The 25344-nt window shown below is 33.6% G+C and overlaps 2 protein-coding genes, 3 non-coding genes and 1 pseudogene across 6 annotated transcripts; all 6 read left to right on the top strand.

Annotated features, from left to right (window-relative positions):
- The first annotated feature begins 1106 nt into the window (after window positions 1-1106).
- Window positions 1107-22638, top strand: Fbxl4 (F box and leucine-rich-repeat gene 4). Its single transcript, XM_073092974.1, has 13 exons — window positions 1107-1504; window positions 2011-2104; window positions 2910-3102; window positions 3750-3910; window positions 6236-6360; window positions 8981-9133; window positions 14783-14880; window positions 15880-15989; window positions 19373-19528; window positions 20830-20995; window positions 21437-21622; window positions 21946-22015; window positions 22156-22638. The coding sequence occupies exons 1-13, from the start codon at window positions 1280-1282 to the stop codon at window positions 22264-22266; spliced, it is 1848 nt and encodes a 615-aa protein (XP_072949075.1). The 5' UTR covers window positions 1107-1279; the 3' UTR covers window positions 22267-22638.
- Window positions 11316-13643, top strand: LOC140757315 (uncharacterized). 2 transcript variants are annotated; one of them, XM_073092973.1, is made up of 3 exons: window positions 11316-11383; window positions 11468-11780; window positions 12699-13643. In XM_073092973.1, the coding sequence occupies exons 1-3, from the start codon at window positions 11355-11357 to the stop codon at window positions 13500-13502; spliced, it is 1146 nt and encodes a 381-aa protein (XP_072949074.1). In that variant the 5' UTR covers window positions 11316-11354; the 3' UTR covers window positions 13503-13643. The 2 variants fall into 2 exon arrangements, with proteins under 2 accessions (XP_072949074.1, XP_072949073.1); XM_073092972.1 differs by having other exon boundaries at window positions 11316-11780.
- On the top strand, window positions 16629-16744 carry LOC140757701 (U5 spliceosomal RNA). Its single transcript, XR_012104010.1, has one exon. It is a non-coding gene; the product is annotated as a U5 spliceosomal RNA (small nuclear RNA).
- Window positions 18283-18432, top strand: LOC140757699 (uncharacterized; annotated as a pseudogene).
- Window positions 18509-18692, top strand: LOC140757698 (U2 spliceosomal RNA). The gene has a single exon (XR_012104008.1). It is a non-coding gene; the product is annotated as a U2 spliceosomal RNA (small nuclear RNA).
- On the top strand, window positions 20273-20388 carry LOC140757700 (U5 spliceosomal RNA). The gene has a single exon (XR_012104009.1). It is a non-coding gene; the product is annotated as a U5 spliceosomal RNA (small nuclear RNA).
- Window positions 22639-25344: the final 2706 nt, after the last annotated feature.

Raw genomic sequence — 25344 nt, 5'->3', positions numbered from 1 at the left:
CCAATGATTTGAAATTGACGAATCACTCGAGAATTACTAAATTTATTCCTTTTTTCAATAATACTTCTCTTTCATAGATAGTATAAAATGTCATTGCTTGCAAACAGAGGATTTAAACATATAAGAATCTGCAAGTTCTTTAACGTTTATGAGATTTGGGTTTAGGAACTTGTATAAGCAAATTTGTTAGGATATTTAGCGATCGTACTTGTACACATCGTCACTGCACACGTCTTATAACTTGTTATTTATTTAAATTTTAGTTATAATAGCTAAATAACTCTCAATTTTCTTCTAAGCGTTGTTTGTTTACAGTGTAATGACGTTCCGCCACAAAATGACACTTGACCGCCTGATTTAACGCGACGTTCCGTTCACCGTAAAGAAAGTTCGATTTTTATTAATGAAAAGCCCTGTTTTCGAAAAAGTGATCAATGAAAGGCATATATAATACGTATACTAATTTATTAAAACACTTTCCCAAAAAGTGTCAAGTAGCCAATTATATTGAAAATTGCGCAAAGATTGAACGAAAGTTTGAACGAGTTTATTCTTTTTGTACCATATTTTTTATTGCATCGTGTAGGGTTAGTATTGCGCAATATATATACTCAAATCAAATCAATATTTTTAATTAAAAAATAAGTTTTTTTCAGAGCACTTTTTATATGTCAATACATCTACCGCAACTTCACAAGGTGTTTCGTTATAAAAAGAACTATTCTCAATCCCTAGAGTATTATTATATACAGGGTATCTCAATCAATACTAATCTCCAACTGAATACAGGTAAAGAAATTATATTTAAATTGTAATAAAAATATAAGACTTATTAAATACGTTTTTAAAATACCTACATCAAAAATGTATGCATAAATTAAAAAAAATAAATAATGGTTTATATGCAAAGTGAAATATGACATGAATTGGCAAAACTATTTTATGTTTTTTTCAATACTGAATTTGGTTTCAATTTTTCAGTTGGTTTATTAAAATCATATCAGCACACACTCAAAAATATAAGACAAAACACGTGAATGTGTGACATAGCCTTTTCTTGCAGTTGGCGCCTTGGGGGGGCTTTTGGATACTTTTGTTATCTTATTTACTTTATCTGTGTTTAATCGAGCGCCAATGGTAGTGTTTTTGTTGCTCAGAATACCTTCTGTTTTGTTGTGACTTGTGTACATAATAAAATCATCTGTTATTGGATTTTTATTATTAGTGTTATCGGTGTTTTCGTATTTCGTGATTGTGTTGACAGATTTAAGGGGTAAAAATGCAGAGTTCTTCAGATTTGATTTTCTCGTTGCTGCGTTTTAAAGACGATGATTATTCAGACGAAGAAACAGAGTCCCAAATAATTGAACAATTTGTTCAGAATGTCGAAGATTTTAGTTCTCAGTATGGGAGTGAAATAAGTGCATCGTATACTGCATGCAATTTACGCGGGCCGCCATCGAATTTTCCCGACTATGGAGACTATCCGCAGGCTTTTGTAATGGTGAGTAAATTTAATTATAAATAACTCGATTCGATAAAGGACCAACGCTCATTAAAGGATTCTGGATCTATCTTTTTACGATTCGTACACTTTGTAAGCTGGAGCAATCAATCTTTAAAACGTTTTTGGTACAGTCCAATTAAATACAGTAAAATTATTGATATCAATATATAATAGGTAATTAAAATTAAAAATTATTAAATAAATAAAATCTATTATTTATTCTAATAGGAATCTTAAATGTTTTACTACAGTTTTATTTGATTTCCTAATCTGCATTTTATCAAAATCTGTTAATTTAAGTATTTTATTTTTCTAACAAGCACAAAATTTCTTTAAACAGTAAAGTTGGAATTTTAATGCTCTTATAAAATTTACTCTAATACAAACAAGAACACAAGCATATATTCCACTGGACAATAATAATATATTTTTAAAATCATTAAAATTAACTAGTGTAAAAAGGTTTTGCAAATCTAAGGTACTTTTTATCTCTTTGTATACAGAGAACATACGGTACCTGGTGGGATGAAGCACCCTCAGTACAAAGGGAATACATGCCGCAGAATGCTGATGCCATATGCAGCCAGGACTTTGTAGGTGTGTATTTATACATGTAATCAATACCGACACCTGATATTTGCTATGTAGATCAATTTCTTAATCAACAATTATTGTATGTTGTCTTAATAAACTAGGAAATAAAGTTTTGAAGTCAACCGTGTCAGTATCGATTCAAGCAGTGATAGTGTTAAGTGATAATAAGGGGTTTTCCTGTTTCTAGTAGATTTTGAGTCACAATATTGTATTCATATTTCATATGATAGTAGTTTATTAGTTGAGTATAAGTTGAACTGAAATTAGTCGTAAATCGGAATGCTGTTATCAGCCCAATATGATTAGTTGTATAACTGAAATGCCATTTGGTATTGGAAAGATAATAGAATATAATTGGAATTCCATCAAAATAAATATTGAAGACAACTTATTATTTGAAGTGTTACTTACATATTTTTTAAAGTGCTTATGGCCAGATTTATTCCTCTGATAACAACAATTTATAAAAAAGGTCTTTCCTAAAAAACTGTATTGTAACTTATAAGAATATAATTAAAAGATACTCTAATATATTTCTCAAACAACCTGCATGGTGGAGCGGTCACCATACCGGTCTGACAAAGGGCCGCAAAGGGTTCCGGGTTTGATCCCCAGACAGACAGATATGTGAATGATGAATTTAGATATCTGTTCTTGGTCTGGGTGTTTATGTATTTGTCTTTATGTGTGTCTATGGCACTCATGATACAGGGAATCTTAGTGTGGGGCTGTGACTGTAGAAAGTGTTTATTGTTCATCATTTATTTATTATTTCACATTACTTTCATTGCATATTTGCTTTTGACAGAAGTGTCATTCCAAAGAGCAGTGTATCCACTAGAGGTGGCAGTTTTTGAGACATACAACCCAGGTGCATTGGTCCGTATATGGGCGTTGGGATCCACATCATGGGTGTTGCTATGGGAAGGCGAACCTGATTATGCGGGAGACACACCGAGGATATTCAGCCCACCTATAAGGCAGATGAATGTTTCAACTAGGTGAGTTGGGTTTCTTAACCTAATTAGATATTTTAAAAGGAGATACTTTTATAATATAAGTGTTAAAGCAAGGATCATGTGTCCCCTTGACAAAATGTAAATTTTGTAGTCCTTGAGGTTTATTTTTTGGAAAAGAAATAATTCAACTTGCAAGTGTAATTTTAATTATGTAATGTGTTGGCAATTGCAATCAAATCTAAGATTATTTATGTGGCTTAGCATATTTTAATACTGTCTGCATGGGCCCCAGCATCCTGTCAGGGAAGTATCCTGATAGTTGCGCCCACTTTTCTACTTCTCTGGCTAGCTACTAGTTGCTAGTAGCTCCTAGCCTTGTTTATGAGCCTGGTTTATGAGTCTTGGTGTTGCAGATTTGTAGAAAATAGTGATGTACTATCACGTGATTTGTCTACCTTTCGCAGTATTGTAATATTTCATTATGTATATAATAAAGATATTTTTGTTGACACTATAATTTTCTACCATTCTTGTAATCAATTTGGCGTCTTTTCGTGATGAGATGTTACACATATGATTTTGAAGTACAATGTGCATGCTATAATTACATTTATCTTAATTTGCCTTAAAATAGCGTATGCTTCTCAAACTTTACTTTACGTTTTTCGTTTTATTTTATTTTCATTCAGGATATTAAGATTAGAGTTCAACCATAGACTCCTTCCCTACTACACAGAGCTCGACGCCGTGTTGCTCAGAGGGAAGGAACCAGCTAGGCGGGTGAAACTGAAGAACGACTTCTCATATTCGTCACCGTTCTATAAGAAAACACAGCCGGTCGTGGAAAAAGGTAGGCTACATATCGAATTCCGATAAATATTGAAATGGTAATTAAATTACGTAATTTTAAAAAATGCGTGGGGATCGGCGTCAGGTACAAGCCCCAATCTGTATTGTTTACAAATGTCCAACGGCTTGCGGCTTGACTAATTACCGCATACCACTGGCACTATGACCACTTATCGCTTACCACTCGCGGCATGACTGGTGGACTGCATTTTCGTTAGATGACGATTGAAACCGTATATATTTATTTTCATTCTGTAATCATTGGAATATTTCAAGTAAATTTCGACAAATTTTAAAAAGTGTAATAAAAAGCCAGTCATTACTGAAAAACATTAAACGCACCAGGATTTCAGAAGTTAGAGAGTTTTCTGCATTTGAGAACTGAGACGAAATGCCTAAGTGAAGTACCTACTAGCAGACATAGGTATCTCTATGTCTGCTATATCACATTGTTCTAATCACAATTCAAACGTAATTCTATTTTGCGATGATCGCAGTAGATCCATGAAAAGTTATGAGTATAGTGGACCATTTCAAGTATATTAATTATGCACATAATATTATTAAAATGGGAATCCTTCCCTGGGGATTTAATATGGAGGTCGCAACGTAACCGTTTTTCTATATTTCTCAACACAATTACTTATAATTAGGGACAGTTAATATTTCCAAGCAGTTTACTAAACATCGGGCGATCGTTACTATCAACTACAATTATTTTCATTTCCTTGAATTATTCCTATTTACTACAATTATATCTATTTTCAAATAGATTGTCAACCTTAGATATAGTAAAATTTGCAATTATTTTTCAATTATGAAGTGAAATGTTTGTGATTGTCACGCGAGAATATAAATTCAATGGTGAGTGATAAAAAGCAAATTGGTTAGCATTACTTCCTTATTGCCCCCGCTGATAATTTATTTGTCGTCAAATGATGCAATTTTGAGATGTAATATGTTTTGCTATTTATCAAATCATAATTACAAATGTTATAACTGTCTGTTATATTTTCTTAACCATAACATTGAATTTTGATGAATTTAAAAGTGGGAATACAGAGTTGTTGAGTACCGGCGGGACAGCAGACGAATGCAATTCGCGTACTTTTTGGTACTATTCGGTACCAAGGACCGACAAAGGGCGTTCAAAGGAACCCCGTGGGGTTTTAGCCGATAAGAGACCGGCATATCCACTCCGCTACTCCCGTGGATCGGAGGAACACAGCCAGGATTCTCCACGTAAATAAAGCCACTGCCGGCGGTGACATATGCCCAGCAGTGGGATGTAAAACGAGTCGGATCAATCACGAATGAAATATATAAGGCAGGAAATGAAAACTAACCCGCGACAAAATTTACATATAATACACTATTCATGTATTAATTTACACAATTTTTTTCTACTGTGCAATCGGTTCAGGTTATTATCACGAGCCATCAGTTTAATTATACTTCTAATTACGTAACGATGTGTTACGTAACAATAACTTTTTGCACCGTGTATGTAGATTAATAAGAATACTTCTGAAGTAATACGGTAATTAGTGGACGTTTAAGATTTGTACATATCGAGTATTAGTAGGTTTAGTCCTTAGTGAGTACTTAAAATATAATACACATTTCTAAAACTAGGCAACTAGTGAAGCTGATAGGCAAATATGGAAATTTGTATTCCGATGCATGAGATGCATGAGGTATTGCGATGGTGCCTCTGTAGTCGAACCACAAAGGATCCTATCAAGGCAGGATGCCTGAGATCCGTTATAGACGCGATTATTCCTCTGAGAACTAAGTTAGTGTTGTTACTATAAAAGTGTTTTTGTTTTATTTTACCCTTCAAATCAGAGCACGGTACCGCCGTGAGGCCCCGGAGTTGTAGAATAAATAGGGCCTTCACCTCTCTTCCCGTGGGTGCCGTAAGAGCCGGCTGAGGGAACAAGTGCTGAAGATATATTTGTTTTATTTCTTATGTATCATGTAATATATCTGTAATCGTGTATTTGTAATATTTATCAAAATCCATGTAGCAAATGCACAGATCGAGACGTGTAGAGTCGAAGTTGGCTGAACGTTTTATAGACATTTTTTGCTCACGGATACGTATTGCAGTGCTTGTTTGGTCCTGATGACTTTTTCGCTATCTTCGCTCCTATTTAGCTGAAAAGATCAAAGATCGATTTTTGGTGAAACTATTCTTTGGGTTTCGATTTTTTTATGATTTATTAGCCATCGATTCGAATCGATTGAAGAATCGATCTTTTTCGGAAAGAATCGCCTACTTTGAGTAACTTACTACTTTCTTAACGTGCTAATTGTATTCCAGGTTCTCTACTGAACAGGGTGATCGCGTCCAATTTACACGAAACCGTCGTTCCTTCAATGGTAGGATGGCCGAAGGAGAAGTCGATAGACACGGGCCCTCTACTCGGCGATTTTCATCGCTTACCGGTAAGTTTACTTTCTACTATGAATACATAGTTTATGTGGAGATATTATATGTCATTATGTGTATGTTATCGAGAGATTTATGAAGCGTGTGTGTTTCTATTTCCGCTTGAATCGAATACGTCAATCACCTATTATTAGTATAAAATCTGCGTGTTCTTTACAATGGTGAGTGTTCTGAGGAACTATTCGATCTGGTGCCTTCATCGCACCACTCGCCGAAGGATGAGGTTCCATCCACATCCACTTGACCCGGTCCTCCACGGTTCGGTTTGTACGGGCATTTTTGCTGCGTACGTGCAAAACGTGGAATGAACTTCCTCCTGAGGTATTCCCTCAGGACTATGTCACAGGGCTCTTCAAGAGAACAAAAAAGAGCTCTCTTTCAAAGCCGGCGAAGCAATGCCGACTACTCTGGTGTTACAAATTTCCATAGGCGACGGTGAAAAAAAAATCAATCATTTATATTCGAAGGTTAAATGTTTCACAGTTCGAGTGCAATACTCTGTAGTATTAAAATATTATAAACATCTTTATCCGCCGAATAATCTGAGGTTTGCAAATTATAAACATAATTTATAATAATATGACTTTTGAAATCAGGTGGTATGCATGGACCACATGATACTTACATGAAGTTTTAATGATTTTTTTTTATACTATAGGAGTAGCAGACAAGCATGCAGTCCACCTGATGGTAAGTATCTACTGCCGCCCATGGACATCTGTAATCAGTCCCAGATAGGATTAGATATTCCTACCTGAGGTCGGCCACAGATGCGCCGCTACCCCTGAGGACTAAGCTGGAACGCCTCGGAAAAGTATGTCTCCCTTACCACACTCTTCAAACCGGAACGCAGCAGCGTTTAACACTGCTGTTATGAGACAGAAATAGGTGTGGCTGTGGTGCCGCCGGTGTCGAACCACAAAGGGTTCTACCCCCTTCAAATGTATGTAATTTATATTTTACCTATGTTGTGCAGTTATTTGCACCAATTACGTTTATGAACGGTTTATATTATAAAAACACCTAGTCCAATCCGTTACCATAATAAACTCGTATCACAATACTATGAACAGCAATAACAATAAAGTATAATAGTACTTCTATAATAAATGTTACAACCGCATCGAATTGCTCGATATTATTGTGATTTAACGAGTCTCGTAACGCCATTAAACTTGACCTCGCAACCCGTGATTCATAGGTTTATTTATGGTGCAAGAACTCATTATCAACAATCGAAACGAATGTCCTGGCATTTTCATAGATGTATACTACCTATAATCATAGTTTGTTTATCAAAATTGCAATTGAGTGGTTTATTATCTTATCTCTTAGGTACATTGTATACGAATAAAGTTGTCATGTCACGTCAACCCATCATTTTCCCACTGCTGGGCACGGGTCTCGTCTCATAATGAGAAGGGTTAGGCCATAATCCACCGCGCTGGCCAAGTGCGTATTGGTAGACTTCACATACCTTTGAGATTTTTTATATAAAACTCTCAGGTATGCAGGTTTCCTCATGATGTTTTTCTTCACCGTTTTAAGCAAGTGATAATTAATTTCTAATACGCACATAATTTTGAAAAATCAGAGGTGCATGCCTAGGATTTGAACCTCGAACTCCTCGTTCGAGAGGCCGAGTTTCTAAACCATTAGGCTATCACTGCATATTTATACGAATTAAGTTGAAGTAAAGCAATTCGAAGAAGTGCTCATAGCCTTAGGTTTACGTAGATAGTAACGGGTGTAACAAATTTGGCAACTTCGGACGTAATGAGGTATGGAGTTGCACATGGCCCGTCAGTGGTCCATTCGGAGGGACATTAAGCCTCTGGTATCGTTTTTTTATAAATGGATATCAGACATTAAACCTAATCAGAGGTATTATCCACATTAAAATAACACGATGGAGTCTCCGAGCCCAGCGCTAGTTTGAAAGAAAGATAACCATTTAACCTAACCCAAACAATAAACTAACCTAACCCAATAATGGAACTTAATAAGATCTCATTAACAATAAATTTATTATAACGATATTTCTTCTACCTGTTAATAATATAGATAAGAATTATACTTCAAATCATTCATCACACTAAGGAAAGATTCTTTGTTTTTGTAATTATTCAATACAATGTCCAGTCTTGAATAAAGATGTTTATATTTACGTAAAGGACGTTGCCGCCTTGTACGTGATCCGAATACGTATGGGGAATACCATCTTATAAAATACAATGTTTATTATAACTTGATGTAAGTTGGAAACTTAAAGATGATTTATTGTGTGACTAAGGAAGATAAAAGAAAGTAGATTAAGTTCATTGTATATTTTAAAGGTGGTAGACCCCTTAGTGATCGACACGAGCGGTGGTCGCCACAATTATTTCTGACTAGCAATATTAGGCGAGGCTGAGGGCACCCCTTTAAGGGACGTAATTAGGCATAAATACTTATACGAGGCGTTCCAACTTAGCCCTTGGGGGTAGCACCGCAGATGCACCGCACTCATTACAGATGTCCATGGGCGGCGGTATCCACGTACCATCAGATTGACTGCATCTCACTACTTTAATAGTATAAAAAACATTAATGATAGATACAAAATCTCTGTTGCAGGACGAGACGATACTATGCGTTATGAAGTATCTAGACATGCAATCGTTATGCCGCTGCGCACAGGTCAACAGGCACTTCAACAGGCTGGCATCAGACGCTATTCTATATCGGAGCATCGATCTGAGACCATACTGGCATTGTGTGAGATCACAGGTAGGTCAATGTTAATCTTGCCCCTGTAGTTCCGGGACGAGAATAGGGCTACGCTATCCCCTGCCTGTTGTAAAAGGCGACTAAAAGGGGGCTTCCGGGGTCGCGGGTGGCTAGAGTGAGAGATTGAACCGCCCGAATGTACACTTTAGATTGACAGCTAACAACATAATATTTTGATGAGAATACTATTATGTCATATTAAAACTGGTCGTCATGTATGCGTGGTGTACAGAAATATAGAGTGTACGCGGTGCATAGCGCACTTCTGTTTCAGTTCGTTAATCTAGGTAATAGTCCTATGAAGAATGTGTTGAATTTATGTAGTCGGTAATAACTTTTTATTAGAGGTAATGTGCATGTCTAATAAATGTATAATTGTCATTCATAAATTAGCCACTCGCGTATTTTATGGATGCTATAGAGTATAGACACATTGATACATACAAACAATGAGTTAAATTCAACATTTTAATTTCTTCCTAGTCAGGAATGGAATAAGGAACTTCGTGATTTACTAATATAATGTCTCGCGAGTCATCAAAAAGGATATGAAAGATATCGTCAATATTTGTAATCATTTTGGATATGAGCCAGGATTAGACCTTCACAGCCATAGTAATTTTAAGGTCAAATGCTAACCACAAGGTGGATCAGTTCTTTTTATAATTTCCTTATTTTGATAAATTTAGCTACAAATATATTAATACATCTTTGACTTGTGTAATTATATCTTAAAACTTCTTGGTTCGACAATGGTGTCGCCACTACTCCATCAAAACACTATTCCACTATTCATTATTAAAATAGATAGTATTTTGGCTCTTGTAATATTAAACGCGTCGTGACAGCGCAATTGCTTTAATTTTCATTTTTACAAAAAAAGAGTGCGAGGTTTTCGAAATAATATTTAAATCTTTTCCAAAGCCACAATAAATTTTATTAGTGGATAAAAAATAAATAAAACATGAAATGATGTAACTTAAACATAATACAAATGCGTTTAAATTAATTTTCCTAATAATTTTAGTGTTTTATGTTTCAAACAAGGACTTAGTTCTTTGCATTTAAGTACTAGACTTGAAGTAATTAGTTTTCGTCATAAAATTCATATGAGCGTAAAGTTGTACAGAAGCACGTGTTTTGTAATCGTTATCGGATAATTAACTTGCCCTTGACATTCGAATCTAGTTATTATGTTTACACGAAAGTACATTTATGTTTTTTTACTATCTTAATAATTTATTTATGAATAGCCAAGGGTAATAAATTTAATAATGACAGTTGATAATAGTATGCTTCTTGTGCCTTTTCTGCGTAGGGTAGTAAGTAACAAATTTATTAAGGATAAAAAAATGAATGAATGAAAGAAAACAAGCGTACAACTTTAGTTCAATATTTATAACACAAGTGCTATGTTTTGGTAATGAGTTTATAAAATAGCACCTGTTTTGGATCCAAAGTTTGCCAAAAAATATTCAACACATATTAAACTAAATTATATGAAAGGTTGTTTTGAAATATTACTTTCATTTATTTAAATACATTATTTACAAAAAACTCAAGTAGATTCTCTTTATTTATTTATTTTATTATGGGCTACCAACATAACTATATGTTATACATGACTGACAATGTTATTTTCTTAAGTAATATAGCTTAGTACACATAATTCCATTTACCGGTAGTCACAACATGCAAAATAGTAAGTGCTTATACAATAGGTAGCTAGTACAGTTGCTTCTAAATTAGCTTTTAATTATATTTTTGATATCTTTTTATTCAGTAAAACATTCTACGTTACTTGATTTTGATATTACAAGTGTCTATTAAGTACCCATTAGTATACTAGATGTCGCTGTTCATACCCTCTGAATCACGCTGTTGAGACCTTTTGTAGAATACGTATATACCCGGCCGGACTTACGTTCGTCACTCTGGTTTCCCTTCAAAACGCATAAATCTTTCGCCTTTTACTAATACCTCGTTTACACTCAGCCGCTTCCCCTGCTACTCGCGCTGCCGGAAATATTGCCGCGGCAGCGTCGACGCGAGTGAGTGTCGTTTACACTCAACCCTCATACTTCTTTACCGGGCTTCTCGCAACCATGGCTGACGTTGAGGTTGTTGCGGCGACAGCTGTATGTCTGCTTAGTGTAATGAATTATTTAAATGTTTTAAAAGAAATCTAAAAAAAAGACGCTATCGCCAAAGAAGATGGTGGATGAAAAAAATTCATCAGAATCGAACGACGTAAGTACTTACTATAACTTCCTATAAGTGCATACACTTCGACGATATGAATGATGATCTTACCTACCTATATTTTTGTTACAGAAACAGCATGAATACTTTTTTTATGGAGTTGACTTCCGAAGATGGTGGCGAGTTTTCTAACTTTTGCAGAATGTCATCTTCTGATTTTGAATTCTTGTTACATAAAATTGGACCTATGATTGAAAAACAGCAAACCAGACTGCGAATGCCCATACCAGCAAAGATACGTTTGGCATTAACATTACGATATTTAGCAACGGGGGATAGTTATAAAAGTCTCCACTACTTATTCAAGGTTTCTACACCAGCCATTTCGCAAATTATTCCTGAAGTATGCCAAGCTATCAACTCTGTTCTCAAGGACCAAATTAAGGTGAGTAATACAAGTATTTTAAAATTATGTTTTATTATATCAAATTATACAAATGATAAGTATAATCAAAACTACTCTGCGCAGGACATCACTAATAAAATGAAACAATGTAAACAAAAAAAATAATAGGATTCAATTCTAGCTAGCATCCCAGTAGGCTCTTTCAATCACATTAATTTGGTTTTGTGGTGTAACACTTCTTTCCGGGAATCTGGACAGTACTCTTGGTGGCAAGACATATTGTGTTGATGAAGTTTGTAGCATCACATGGCGTGGAGAAGCTGAAATGTCATTAATTTCCTGGCTCATTTCTGGGATACTGACCTCTACTGGTGTGTCAGACTGTACCGTTGGTTGGATATAAACACGTTGAGATTGTTGAATCGGTGGGTTTGATGTGATTTGGTAATCTGAATACTGTGATTGCGATGATGTTACCGATGAACGATTTGAGAAGACACTTGATGGTCGATCAACTTGATGGTCGATGGTTGGATAAGGATTTTGCAAAAGTAACCCATCTATTTGGTACATAATTCTTCCCCGCATTGACTCGGGATATTTTCGTAATCTTTTAGCTAAGAGTTTCGCATAAAGATCACACTCGTCTTCATTCTTTTCATTTGTATGAGTACTTTTATCTTTTAACACTTGGTTCAAAGTGTCTAAAGTCTGAGATATTTTATTTTGAGCCTCATCTATGTTTAGGCTTGGTCTTTTTTTGCCTTTTTTTGGCCTATTATATACTGGTGTCGATGATGGGTCTGCCTGTGGTGGCGAAGGAACTGACTGTGACGGCGAACTGATTTGCTGGTATGATGGTGGTGATTGAAGTAGCGGTTCGACATCTGGAGATTGTGCCTCATGTTCAGTTTGATAATTCTGAAAATTTAAATAAATATATTTTTTCTGTTTCAGTTACCACAATCACCAGCGGAATGGTTATCTATAGAAGCGGGATTTAGGAGGAAATTTCCTCGATGTGTCGGAGCTATAGATGGGAAGCATATTGTAATTAAATGTCCGCCACACAGTGGCTCACAATATTACAACTATAAGCATACATATAGCATCATACTAATGGCTCTCGTTGACAGTGAATACCGTTTTATTTTTGCTGATATTGGTGGCCAGGGACGCATTAGTGATGGAGGAATTTTTCAAAACTGTTTACTCTTGCAAAAAATTGACACAGGCACTATTAATTTGCCACCAGACGCGCCCTTACCCGGAAGAGAAATTGATGTACCCTATGTATTTCTTTGTGATGGAGCTTTTGCAATACATAAACATATAATGAAACCCTTTCCTGGTGATCATCATTTTAACACAATGGAACGCACTTTTAATTACAAACTTTCAAGTTCTCGTATCATTGTAGAAAATGTCTTCGGTATTTTAACAACTGTTTTTCGAATATTTAAAAAACCAATCGAGATCGATAGAGAGAATGTACCAACAGTAACAATGACCTGTATTTTATTACATAATTTTTTAATAAACAGTAGAACCTCTAGTAACATTTACGCTCCCCCGGGAACTTTTGATTTCGTAGCTGACGGAGTAAATATTGATGGCTCTTGGAGACAAAATCAACCCAACACAGACAATTCAGCTCTTAGGCCAATAGCGCGTGTACCAAGACGCTCATCTAGAGACATTTATGAAATTCGATCTGAATTTGCACATTATTTTCATAATTTGAATACAGAAAATAACTAAATAGTAGTATTAAGTAAGTTGTAATAATCATCTAATAAAAATAATGTAATAATCATTTTAATAAAAAATGTTTAATTATAAAAAGGTGTTTTAATAATTGAATGTAGGTAGTTACCCTTTGTTCCGTGTTAATTGTTTCTTCCACGTCATACAGTGTGCCTAAAAATCTTTCCATAGTTTCAAAAGGAAACCATATTGGCTGAAACACATCATCAGCACCTGCTCCGGAACGTATAGACGCTTTCTTTTTCTTTAAGAGTGGTCGAAATGTAGCCATAAGTGATTTCTTCTTCGATTTTAGCTCTTCTATTGGAGTATTGTTCATTTGAGTACTGATGCGATTCCACGCATCGTGTACTTTATGCTTCATTTTATGATTTTTATCGCGTGGATCCCATATTATTCGTTCACTTTCATACAACTCCAAAAACTGTATTACTCTTTCATTACTCCACTCTAGCGACATAGTAAATGCTGACGTATAGAATTGGACAGAAAAAAGCAACACGTCCTTCCGCTCAGAACGCCGGGTGACAAGTGAGTGAGAGGGCTGAATGTAAACACACGCTGCCACTCGCGCTGCCAGTCCTTTGACTCGCGCACGAAAAACCGACAATCGAGGGAGCGCCGGGCAACGCGAGTGGCAGCGGCAATGGCATGGGAAGTATCGTGTTTACACTCTCGCGCTGCTCACTTCCCTGCTCACTTCCCTGCCCACTCAGGCTGAGTGTAAACGAGGCATAAAGATTTCCGTGGAGGGGAACACTCAAATGAGTCTAACTCTATTTTTGACACCTTGCATTCTTGCAAGGTTATATTTACAAAACTGAATAAATTCCAGTAGCTAGCTATTATACTACTACTATAGTTATTATGTATAATAATATACATACACTTATACACTACATACAAATTAATGGCAAATTGATTTGCTAATGTAATTGTGCTATGTCAAGTTGAATGCCACCTCCTTTTATACTTTTATAGTATGGATTTTATACTATTAGTCTAGATTGTTTGAGAGATATAAAAAAGTATTGAGGCTTGCGATGAAAAAAATATATTATTTATACTTTTATCACATTTTTTTGGTCTTTATGACCTTTAATTAGAAAAATATTTCTTAGACTGCCACTGTATGCATAATAAACGTTAATAATATGCAAGATAGGAAATTATCAAATGATTATAAAATATATATCTTTTATTAAAAGATTTATGTATTTATTTAATCATAATCGTGATTATAGAATTGTCACAAAAGTAATGTTGAATTTCAGGTTCTGTTAACTTTGTCGATGCGGTGCAAGTTCCTACAGAAACTCGATCTCTCATGGTGCGGCAGCCATCGCATGATCCAACCCCATTATGTCGTGAAGTAAGTTGCGTAGAACACGGAAACTCGATTTCTAATTAGATACCTAATTGTGTGTGGAGTTAAATTCATTTAGTATCATTAGTAGTACTAGTTTACTAGTATTACTAGTCATTAGTATTACAGTAGTATTCATTTAGTTCACGTCATTGTAGTATCAATTTCAAATTGTTTATGCTATTGCGTTTGCTATGCAATAGGGTAATTAACTGAACAATGTACTTTTCAACATACTCTACACATACTTCATTTAATATCTTTGCTTAGTTACTAGAATATTTAATTGGCCATAAAATTGATAAATTGATTACATCCTTGTTTTTAATAGTAAATAATGACATAGCACTATTTGGGACGAACATTCAACCTTCATACACCGGTATTAACCGGACATTAAGTAATGTTTACTAACAACGGTTCTTCGACCGTAACAGCTGGCCTTGCTATTGAAATCTAAACTCACGCTTGAGCTCCCCATAAATTATCAAAAGCATTGAAGCATAAATGCAGCTTCAAATTCAGTCTTGTTGCTTTAAACTAAGAATGCAGCTGTATACATGTTTGAAATCGAAACTTGTCTTCCATACAGGTAATCTTATTTTATCTTTATTCTAATATACATACATCTTTTACATGTTTGTGTCCGCGAAACTTGAAAAATAGAGATTTGAAAATTTTACGCCGCATTTACATAAAGTGGTAGTAGTATTTTTATATATTTTTTTCAGTTTTAACCCCCAAATTTCGACAGGTATATTAGAGGGAGCTACGGCAAGGCGTGTTCAGTTTTACCTGGATTGAGTATTAAAGATTCCACTTGCGGCTTCCTTTATGCTTAGTTTTTGATATTTTATTTGTTGAAATTCTCAGACCTAAAAACTTGTCAATCATTGTACATCAAAAATCTAATCGAATTGTTCTAATATGTTTATAACATCTAGTGCATTTTCAATTAGAATATTCTATTATCATTTATCATACATATTTTTCATTAATTTACAGTTTCCTGCGAGACAGCGGCGCGGAGTTAACACATTTGCGGTTGAATTGTTGTAAATTTGTCGACAATTCCGTGCTAAGAGCTATAGTTGACACCTCGGCGTACCTACAAGGTTTGTACAATGATAACCGAGTCCTTGATGTTACTTATACGGTGTTTTCAAACTATAGCATCGTGACGTCATAATCTCGTAAATATTTGGACCATAGCCATAAAATACTTAGACTAAAATGTGATTAAAATTTTAATCATTTTGTTTGTTTTAGTTCAAGGTCAGTTGTATAACAGTAAATATTTGCCGTTAAAGATAATTAATTACATGTTAAATATAGTTTTGCTTAAAACGAATTGATAGGTATTGTATTATTTTATATTTTTTATGGTTGGCGTGAGACAGATTTATTAAATTCTGTACAGATTATGCGCTTGATTTCACGTTAGTTACAGCAATGTATCTGTTGTCCAGCTTAAGTAAGACCCCTAATCTACAAACTATACTATATTCTAATATTTATCTTTGAATAATAATTTTGCTATAATAACATTAACTTTCTTCACTGATACATAACTTACTACATTTGATACTAGATGTCGCTGTACTCTTGGTCCTCTCTATCTAAGCGCATTAACACCTGTGTCATTATGCCGATATTTCTCACTAGATGTCTCTGTACATATCCTGATGCTTTTCTGAATCACGCTGTTGAGACCTTTTGTAGAATACGTATATACCCGGGTGGACTTACGATCGTCACTCTGGTTTCCCTTCAAAACGCATAAATCTTTCGCCTTTTACTAAAGATTTCCGTGGAGGGGAACACTCAAATGAGTCTAACTCTATTTTTTGATACCTTGCGCTCGCAAGGTTTGTAATAATAACATAATAATTTAATGTATATTAACCATTAAGATTCCATATAGGTGTCCAAATCTGTGGTTAATATTAATAGTAAATAATAATTATGTATGACACGGTATGGAAAAAAGTATCGATATTTTTATCGGGGTCTCCTACTCACACACCTATTCCTCACATTCCAAAATGTCTTTTTTTGCCGACAAATATCGGGGACTGTTAATATGCATTTGTACCTTGACGGCCTTTGTAAGAGTTATTCAAAAGGATACCTCTCAAATAATTGGCCAAATGCAAGTCGAACCCGCATCCTCAGGGTTATGTACCACCAAAATTTTCATTTTTTAAATCCCTAGTATTTGTTATTATAGTAGCCATTTAGGTATATATGTTGTGAAAATTTGAACTGTAACTATAACGGTTCAACAGTTAGTTCGAAGAATATCAAAAAATACCAGTTTGTTGTATGAGGACCGCTTTTTATATTCAACTTATTTTATTTTTTAGTATTTTTTGTTATAGCTGACACTGTTATACATTATCTGTAAAATTTAAATTCAAGTGTCTATCTGTTACGGTTCCAGAGAAAGAGCCCTGTGACAGACAGCCATACTGCGTACTCTTAGTAATAGGGTTCCGTTTTTACCCTTGGGGTACGGAATAGAGTTCCGTAATAAAAACTCATTGAGTAAATACTCATTGAGTTAAAGTATCGATAATCGAAATGTTCATCAGTCCCTCATTAAACCTCGACTATCTATATACTATTAATAGTGGAAAATCGATATGAACCATTAATCGCTTTATAATACTGCGGGTAGCATTCATTAATAGTGTCGCTATCAATAGAATACCCATTCAATTCTTCAATAATATATGCTAAAAGATTTGTAAAAAAAATTAAAATATTCTTTTTCTTTACAAGTAAATGAGTAAGATATATGTATAAATATTAAGATAAAATGTAGGGATATTTAATTATTATCTTCTTCAATCTATATCTTACATTATTGTTTAATTATCTTTTGTAAATCTTACTAGCGCGCCAATTAATTATTATGTAAAGTGAAGTGAGGTCATGAGGTTGTATGTTATAACATTTACTGTTTTTAGTTTTTACCATGTAAAGTGTTAAATAAATAGTATTTACTTATTTAATTATGCAATTATATCGTAGTGTCTTAGAATATTATGATTTATTATTTTAAACATGATTTTAACCTATCAAACTTGCTTTGAGGTATTACGGTACGGGGGTTAGGCTAAAGAATCGGTAAAATTTTTACTTGCTTATTTTTGAAATTTAATTGCATATTTTAATCAATCTCACAATTATCTAATTTTCTATATTATAATATTAATATCTAATAGCTGAAGCACGTCCTAATAATATTCTCAGTTGTGTGTCAGTTAGCCAGATGGCGCTAGGCACGTTAGTTTCGCATTCGTAAACTAGGTGTCGCTACACAATTTTACCTCGGGTTTCTGAATCACGCTGTTGAGAACTCGTCGTGGCTTGTATAAAAGCTCGCGGGACTTTGTGTTTGGCATCGCTTCTCGGCCTTTTGGCTAAGATCAAAGTGTAGTAGTGTAGACGACTGATTAATATTTTAATAAATTTATTAGTATATGAATGCATTATATACGTGTATTAAATCAATTTGCTGAAATGCCGTCCTTATCTTAGGCGAATTTAAAATTAAAAGCAATTAATTATTTTATTTTTTTCTATTATTATAATTTCATAATTTAATTATTACCCTGCAAGGGGAAGTATGCTCTCTTATTTAAGATAATACTTTTAATCTGTTCTTTTCAGCTTAATATCTGAAAGTTCCCGCACGTCGGGACCAGTATATTAAACTGATTTTTGTGACCTGATGGGATGTTCGGGGCTCGCTCCACTCCCGTCACGGGTCGGCCCGGCATTGCAGTGCCGCCGGGATCGGCCCACATAAATAACTTAAACTAAAGCTAGCTAAACATCCAGTGCTACAGTAAATATACTGCACAGTGCACAATAAGTATAAGTAGCGTGGCCGTGAGTACATTTTTACATGATATTGATACAAGTTAATCATGGACTACGCGTTAAAGTATTTATCACCTTCCTCATGAATGACTTTGGCTATCTGAAATGTATAATAGCGACAGTCGACACTGTTGTGGTCGATAATAATTATGTAATCAATGTAGAATTTCGTGTTAAACATTTAAAACAAACAAAATATAAATTTCCGTTAATCCATATGGAAATTACAGTTCTTGTGAAAAGTAAATAATAAGTCCTAAACAGACCTACTCATTTATTTAACATGACTTCAATATCCTTTAAAATATATGTAATTAAAAAAAAAATGACTAACAGATATTCATAAAACTATTATTTAATATGAATAATTAAAAATATTATATTACTATTACTGTTTATTTTTACATCAAAACATTAACACACTTTTTATTATCTTATTTTACTCTTGAACCAGTAATCATAATAAACAAAAATGAATAAATGTGTTTTTCAAATGTTATATAACACTACATTAAATATAATTATTAAATATAAAATATAATATAATTATTAAAAAATATACGTTTTTTATATGTTATTTAACATTACTTTTTTATTGCGTTCACAGAACTATGCTTACGTTCAGTTGTCGGTTGTTCGGATTGGGGTCTCCTCGCAATATTGACAAGGCTTAAACGACTGGACCTATACAGAACCCACATAAATACGACGGCAGCTGTCTCTATTATTATGTCGAACCCTGGGTTGGAGCACCTTAATGTTGGTGAGTATTATTATTGTTTTTTCATCGTCTTTTGTTAAACTATAAATCGCATAAGATTTGTATTGTAGTTTTTTGTACCTGATGTTACTGTGGTCAAGCTACAGAGGGGAAGTATGAACAAATAGGTTTGTAAAAACAACAATTTTTTTTGCTGCAAAGACTATATACGAATACATAAGGTCATACAACAACAAATACAGTTCTATAATTTGTATTTTAAAATAAAGCTTCTTTGAGCTTTATAAATATAATACATTAAAGATAGATATATTTAATGAAATAGAGTACAGACAGAGTACAGAGTATTCAGTTCAGTCAGTATTTCATTTATATGTTTTCCAACAAATAAAAAACATCATGTGAATGACTCAAAATAAATTACACTGTACAAAAACTCATGTCGTCATGCAAGTAACAGTGTTGAGGTAGTATTTCTTACTCAACGTAATGTAGGTAAACAAGTATAGTGTTTACAGTTATATTTAGTATTTCTAATTGTGGATATTAGTCGTATATTAAATACCATTCCACATGTCAAAAAATGTTGCCAGATGAACATACTGTATTTTATACTAGATGTCGCTGTACTTAAGGTTTCCATTACGCCTGCGCGTCGTTACGTCATGAGCATCGTATTACAAATATTTGTCACTAGATGTCGCTGTGCATATTCAACTGTATTTCTGAATCACGCTGTTGAGACCTTTTGTAGAATACGTATATACCCGGGCGGACTTATGTTCGTCACTCTGGTTTCCCTTCAAAACGCATAAATCTTTCGCCTTTTACTAAAGATTTCCGTGGAGGGGAACACTCAAATGAGTCTAACTCTATTTTTTGATACCTTGCGCTCGCAAGGTTTGTTAAATGGTGTATCTTTTAGTTATACTTACTCATGGACAAGTTCATAATATGAGTAAGACTAAAAACTTAAAATATAATAGTGTTTTAATAAAAAACTTAAAGAATAATTAAATTTAGTAGTTGTTACTGTTAATAATTTCATATTGGGCACTGTTAATAATGTTATTATACTATAAGTTTCTATATTTACTAATTACTGCTATTATTAAAAAAGTAACTTATTTTTCTGTTCATTTTTTTATTGTTTTTAAAGCTTCTACATGTTTAATTTTGAAATTTAAAACGAACTAGAACTTATTTCAATAAATATCATTAAATTATTATCATTAATCCATATTTTAGATCCTTGAAAACTTGAACCTGTATTGACGTAACCCTGACCTTTTCGTTAAACATATATTCTACATATTCTAAAACAGTAAACCACGTTATTTCAGGTTCGTGCAAAATGATATCGTCTATGGACGACGTGGCGATCGCGTTAGGTGTGAACTGTCCTGCCCTTGTGTCCGTTGACTTTTGGAAGTCCTACTCTTTGACCGCTGTCGGGATACGCGCGCTAGGGAATTGCGCGAACTTGCAGGAGTTGGATGTTGGGTGGTGGTAAGTACTTTTGGTAATTTTAAGATACATATAGGTTGAGTTCTGTTATGTAAAAATTATGATGTTTTTAATAGATGTATATGTGTTAATGGCTCATTTAAATTAGTACGGATATAACCTTTTAAGTGATAATAGCTAGCAAAATAATTATAATGTATCTGTTTGTATATTGCATCTTATTTATGAACATAACATTTTATAAAAAATTGTCCCAATTTAAATATTCAATTAAATATTCATTTTTATTCTAATCTTTCATAGGTTATACATTATGAATGAAATATTTAAATTACGTTATTAAATAGTGTTTTAATTAAGTCAAATATGATCAAAATATGAAAAATTTTGTAATAACGTTTTTTTTTCTTGGTTTAAATATTTCTATATTTAATAATTTGTATAGCCTTTCACATAATAAAATTGTGTTTAACTAATTTCCAGCCTGCAAGCGGGCGGTTCTGGCGAATGGCTCGCTTCTCTGGCTGGTGGGGAGTTACGCAAGTTGTTCCTCGGTGCGTTGCGAGGCGTGTCCGATCGGGACCTGCGGACTTTGGTGCCTCGGGCGCCGAAGCTGGCTCAACTCGACCTGTTGGGTGTTAGGGCTGTCACGCCTGATATTTGTGCTGAGTAAGTGTGTAGAAATTAAATATGATTTTCTGTAATAGTGAAGGAACATTGTGAGGAAATTAACACGTCTGAGAGTTTAAAATAAGTTCTTATAGGCGTGTGAGGTCTAGTAATCCGCAATATAAGAGAAACCCGTATCCCGTAGTGTAAAAAATATTGGTCAACAAAGCTAATTAAAATGACCACTAAAGAATGGGAATAGGATGGGAAGAATGAAAGGATAAATGATAATTATTTTAATCGATTTCTAATGTACTTAAATATTCACATTCGTTATTGACATAACACAATAGTTTTTGTTGAAACAATAAATATTATTTCAGGATTCTAGCAGAATGCAGGGAGCTACGACTTCTAGACCTCAGTTTTTGTGACCAAATAATGGAATCGCAGGTATTTTTATTTTATTGTCATATATTTTTTATTTTCTACGTCATTGTTATTCAAATAGTTAGATTAATTCTACCTTTTATACAATTACTGCATTGTTATATAATTGTTTTACATTTTTATCTCTCGTATGATTTTAACAGGTAATAGAATGGCGAAGACAGTATCCGCACGTGAGCATCAAGAGATCGTTTCAGTCGCCGAATTTGAACACGGCGCCGAATCCGTTGTTCTTGGCGCCAAGCTTGGAATAACTATGGGATTAGTAAGGTTTGATCATACAATGGGCATGAACACAGATTTTGAACTAATTTCCACCTCTTTTGAATTGAGCGTGAAAATACTCTTTGGTGTTATGGCGTCGATATGGTGTGATGACGTCACGCCTCGATATTTCATAGAAAAAAATCAATGGTTATTCGACTGAGGCCTGACGTCATTCGCTCCGAACCGCCATTTATATCTATAATTAAACTTAACATTTATATTAAAACTGTATGTCTACTAAAGTAATTTATTTTTTGATTTTTTATCTGTCATCATGCCTGTTTTTCTTGAAGATATAATATGGCAACACTAAATCTATCGTTCGTTTATTTTATTTTGACATTAAATGTGTCAGATACGGAATTATAAATCAGACACGGCCCGTGTCTGTGCGACAATATGATTGGTAGATAAGGTTACGTCAATACACATAGTATTGGTTAATACTTTTTTTATTTTTTGGCTAAAAAACATCTCAAAGGCATAATAGAAAGATACTTATTTAAGGCAACTATGACATAGTATGAGTTGATACAGTGAATGGTAGCAGAAAAATAAGGTTTTTGCGGATTTCATTATTCCTTCTCGTCATTTAAAACTATTAAGAGACTTATGTTCTAATAGCAAAAAAAAAAAAGATTTTGAAAATTTGACAAAAGTTTATTTGAGTCACAAAAGTAACGTGACATACTCTTAAAAATATGCAACTTAAAAATATGTGTACGATACATATTGGACTTGAAAAAAAGTTTGATAATAAAGTATGATATTGAAGATTGAGTATGTGTGCGAGGAAGTTAATTTAAATTTTCCTGACGTTATCGTAGAAAGCTGTAAAAGTGCAGCTTATGACAAGTTTATATGTAGTACATTTTCTTATATTTGACTAGAAATAAGTGACCAATGATTCTCGAGTCATAAATAAATAAATTATGATCTTATATCTGGCTTTAAATGTATTTAAATATAAGGCTATTATACATTCTAAATTTAACAGTTCTACATTTAATTACTATCTAATTAAGAATTTGCCTACTTATGACGATAAAATCTAACATGCATTTATGCATACATGCATGACTGACCATGCGTGCATATGCGTATACTCTCATAGCCTTGACGTTTTATTTTAGACGAAGAAAAGTTGCGTAGGGTTCAAATGTTGTAGTAAGGCAAGTAAATAATTTAATGTAAAATAACCTCCCTGCGAAATTTCGTAATTTTTTTACAAGATGTAACTAAAAATAATAGTTTTTACAATGATAATTAGAAGTATTACAAAATTATTACTAGATTTTTATCAATTATTACCTATTGCTTCTAATACTTAATGAAATTAAATAAGATTTTTGTCATCTCAATATAAGATAAATATAAAAAATACGTGTTCATATTTGCAATTGCTTTAACTTATAAGTGATTTATTGTAACTGCGATTATTGCTCTATCTTACTCCGATGGACAGTAATAAAATATGACTTACACAATACTACCGTAATAAATTTCATATTATTACTTGATATCTTATATTTAAATTAATTACAATGTTTGATGTGGTTTTATACTACACTTTACGACATTTAAATAAGATAAATTGGAGACTGACTTAATTTAAGAGTCATATGTTGATTAGAGATAATAAGTGTTCAAAATTTTTAATTATAATTAAGAGATAATGTATTTTTCAAAACCCTGTATCTACTAACGTGTTCATCTTGAATATTGAAAATTCTATGGCGACATTTACTATTGTAGTAAATAAATAAAACTAGAAAGTATGCGCTACTTTTTTTGATAAGGCATATCATAATGTTTGCGCTTTTGTATTCCCTTTTAAAATTTGAAAACGCTCCTTTTTATTCTTACGCGGGTCTGATTACATGCAGTTCTGTTTCGCATGCGTGCCACTCCTGTCGTATTGTTTCATAAATGGTATTCCAGTCATATCAGCCACATAGTACTCTCGGGACTCTGAGAAACTGTAACGCCTTAATACGTACATACAGCGCGCATGCGAGATAAACAAGTACTTGGACGTACTGCGTGACAGGAACCGGGCCCTAAGTAAGTAACTTAGTTACATAAGCGGAAAGCTTAGTCATCAGAAGTGGTTTCTGTGGTCGACAGTTTTGTTAAGTGAGGGCGTACAATTTAAATTTTGCAAAATATATAGTGTTATTAAGAGAATGTGAGATATTGTTCCCAGCAGTTACTCCAGTGACCAACCCCTAGATATTCGATATTAAAAGTAGAGTCGACCTTTGTAACTGCAATCTGACCTATCTGGCCAGTGCTTAGTTAGGCTAATATTCTCTTTCTAATCTCCCATTTCTTATAGTTCTGATTGGTGGCTAAGATTAATAAAATAGAATATACCGTTTTTTATTATAACATAGGTTGATATATTCGGTCACTAGTATCTACATATTATAAAGAGAGCATATATTTTAGTAAGTATGTACTATGTATTGTATACTACATATAGAAAATTGACTGTACTTAAAAGTACTGAGTAGTTTATATGATACTTTGTAATACTAGTTCTTAAGTATTTAAGTAGCTAAAGTATGTAACTGCTATGTAATTAGTGTATTTTTTTTATTTTCATGATTGCAGATGTTATTGATAAAGCATGATCTACCGAAATATTAAGTGAATGTGAGGAAAACTTGCATTTTACTTATTAAAAGGTTTGTAATCTTACCCTGAGCCGTTAAAAACTTTCCTTGTATGAATAGGCATGAAGACACATATTCACAAGATGTTAATAAAACATACCAGTGAAATAAAAATGGGTGTCTTGAGAGACTTGGGAATCAAAATTATTACACCCATTTTTATCGACACATAATGCCTACTACCATTGTTATACGATAAAATAATAATTATTATTATTATAGTATATTTAAAGGCAGTCTTTGATAAAGAAGTTAATAATATTTTATTTTTCAATAATATGTCATTCCCAGACGACATATTTGACGTGCGATAGATTGCTTCGCTAAAGGCCTACTGACGCGTTATTGTCTCTAAATGTTCGTATTGTTGCTCTTTGATATCGGACA

This window comes from Epargyreus clarus, unplaced genomic scaffold (assembly GCF_041222505.1).
Source record: "Epargyreus clarus isolate Ecla_fem2 unplaced genomic scaffold, WU_Ecla_fem_2.2 ptg000004l, whole genome shotgun sequence".
NCBI lineage: Eukaryota > Metazoa > Arthropoda > Insecta > Lepidoptera > Hesperiidae > Epargyreus > Epargyreus clarus.
Note: the sequence above shows the minus strand (reverse complement) of the source record. Positions and strands in the feature narration are given on the sequence as shown.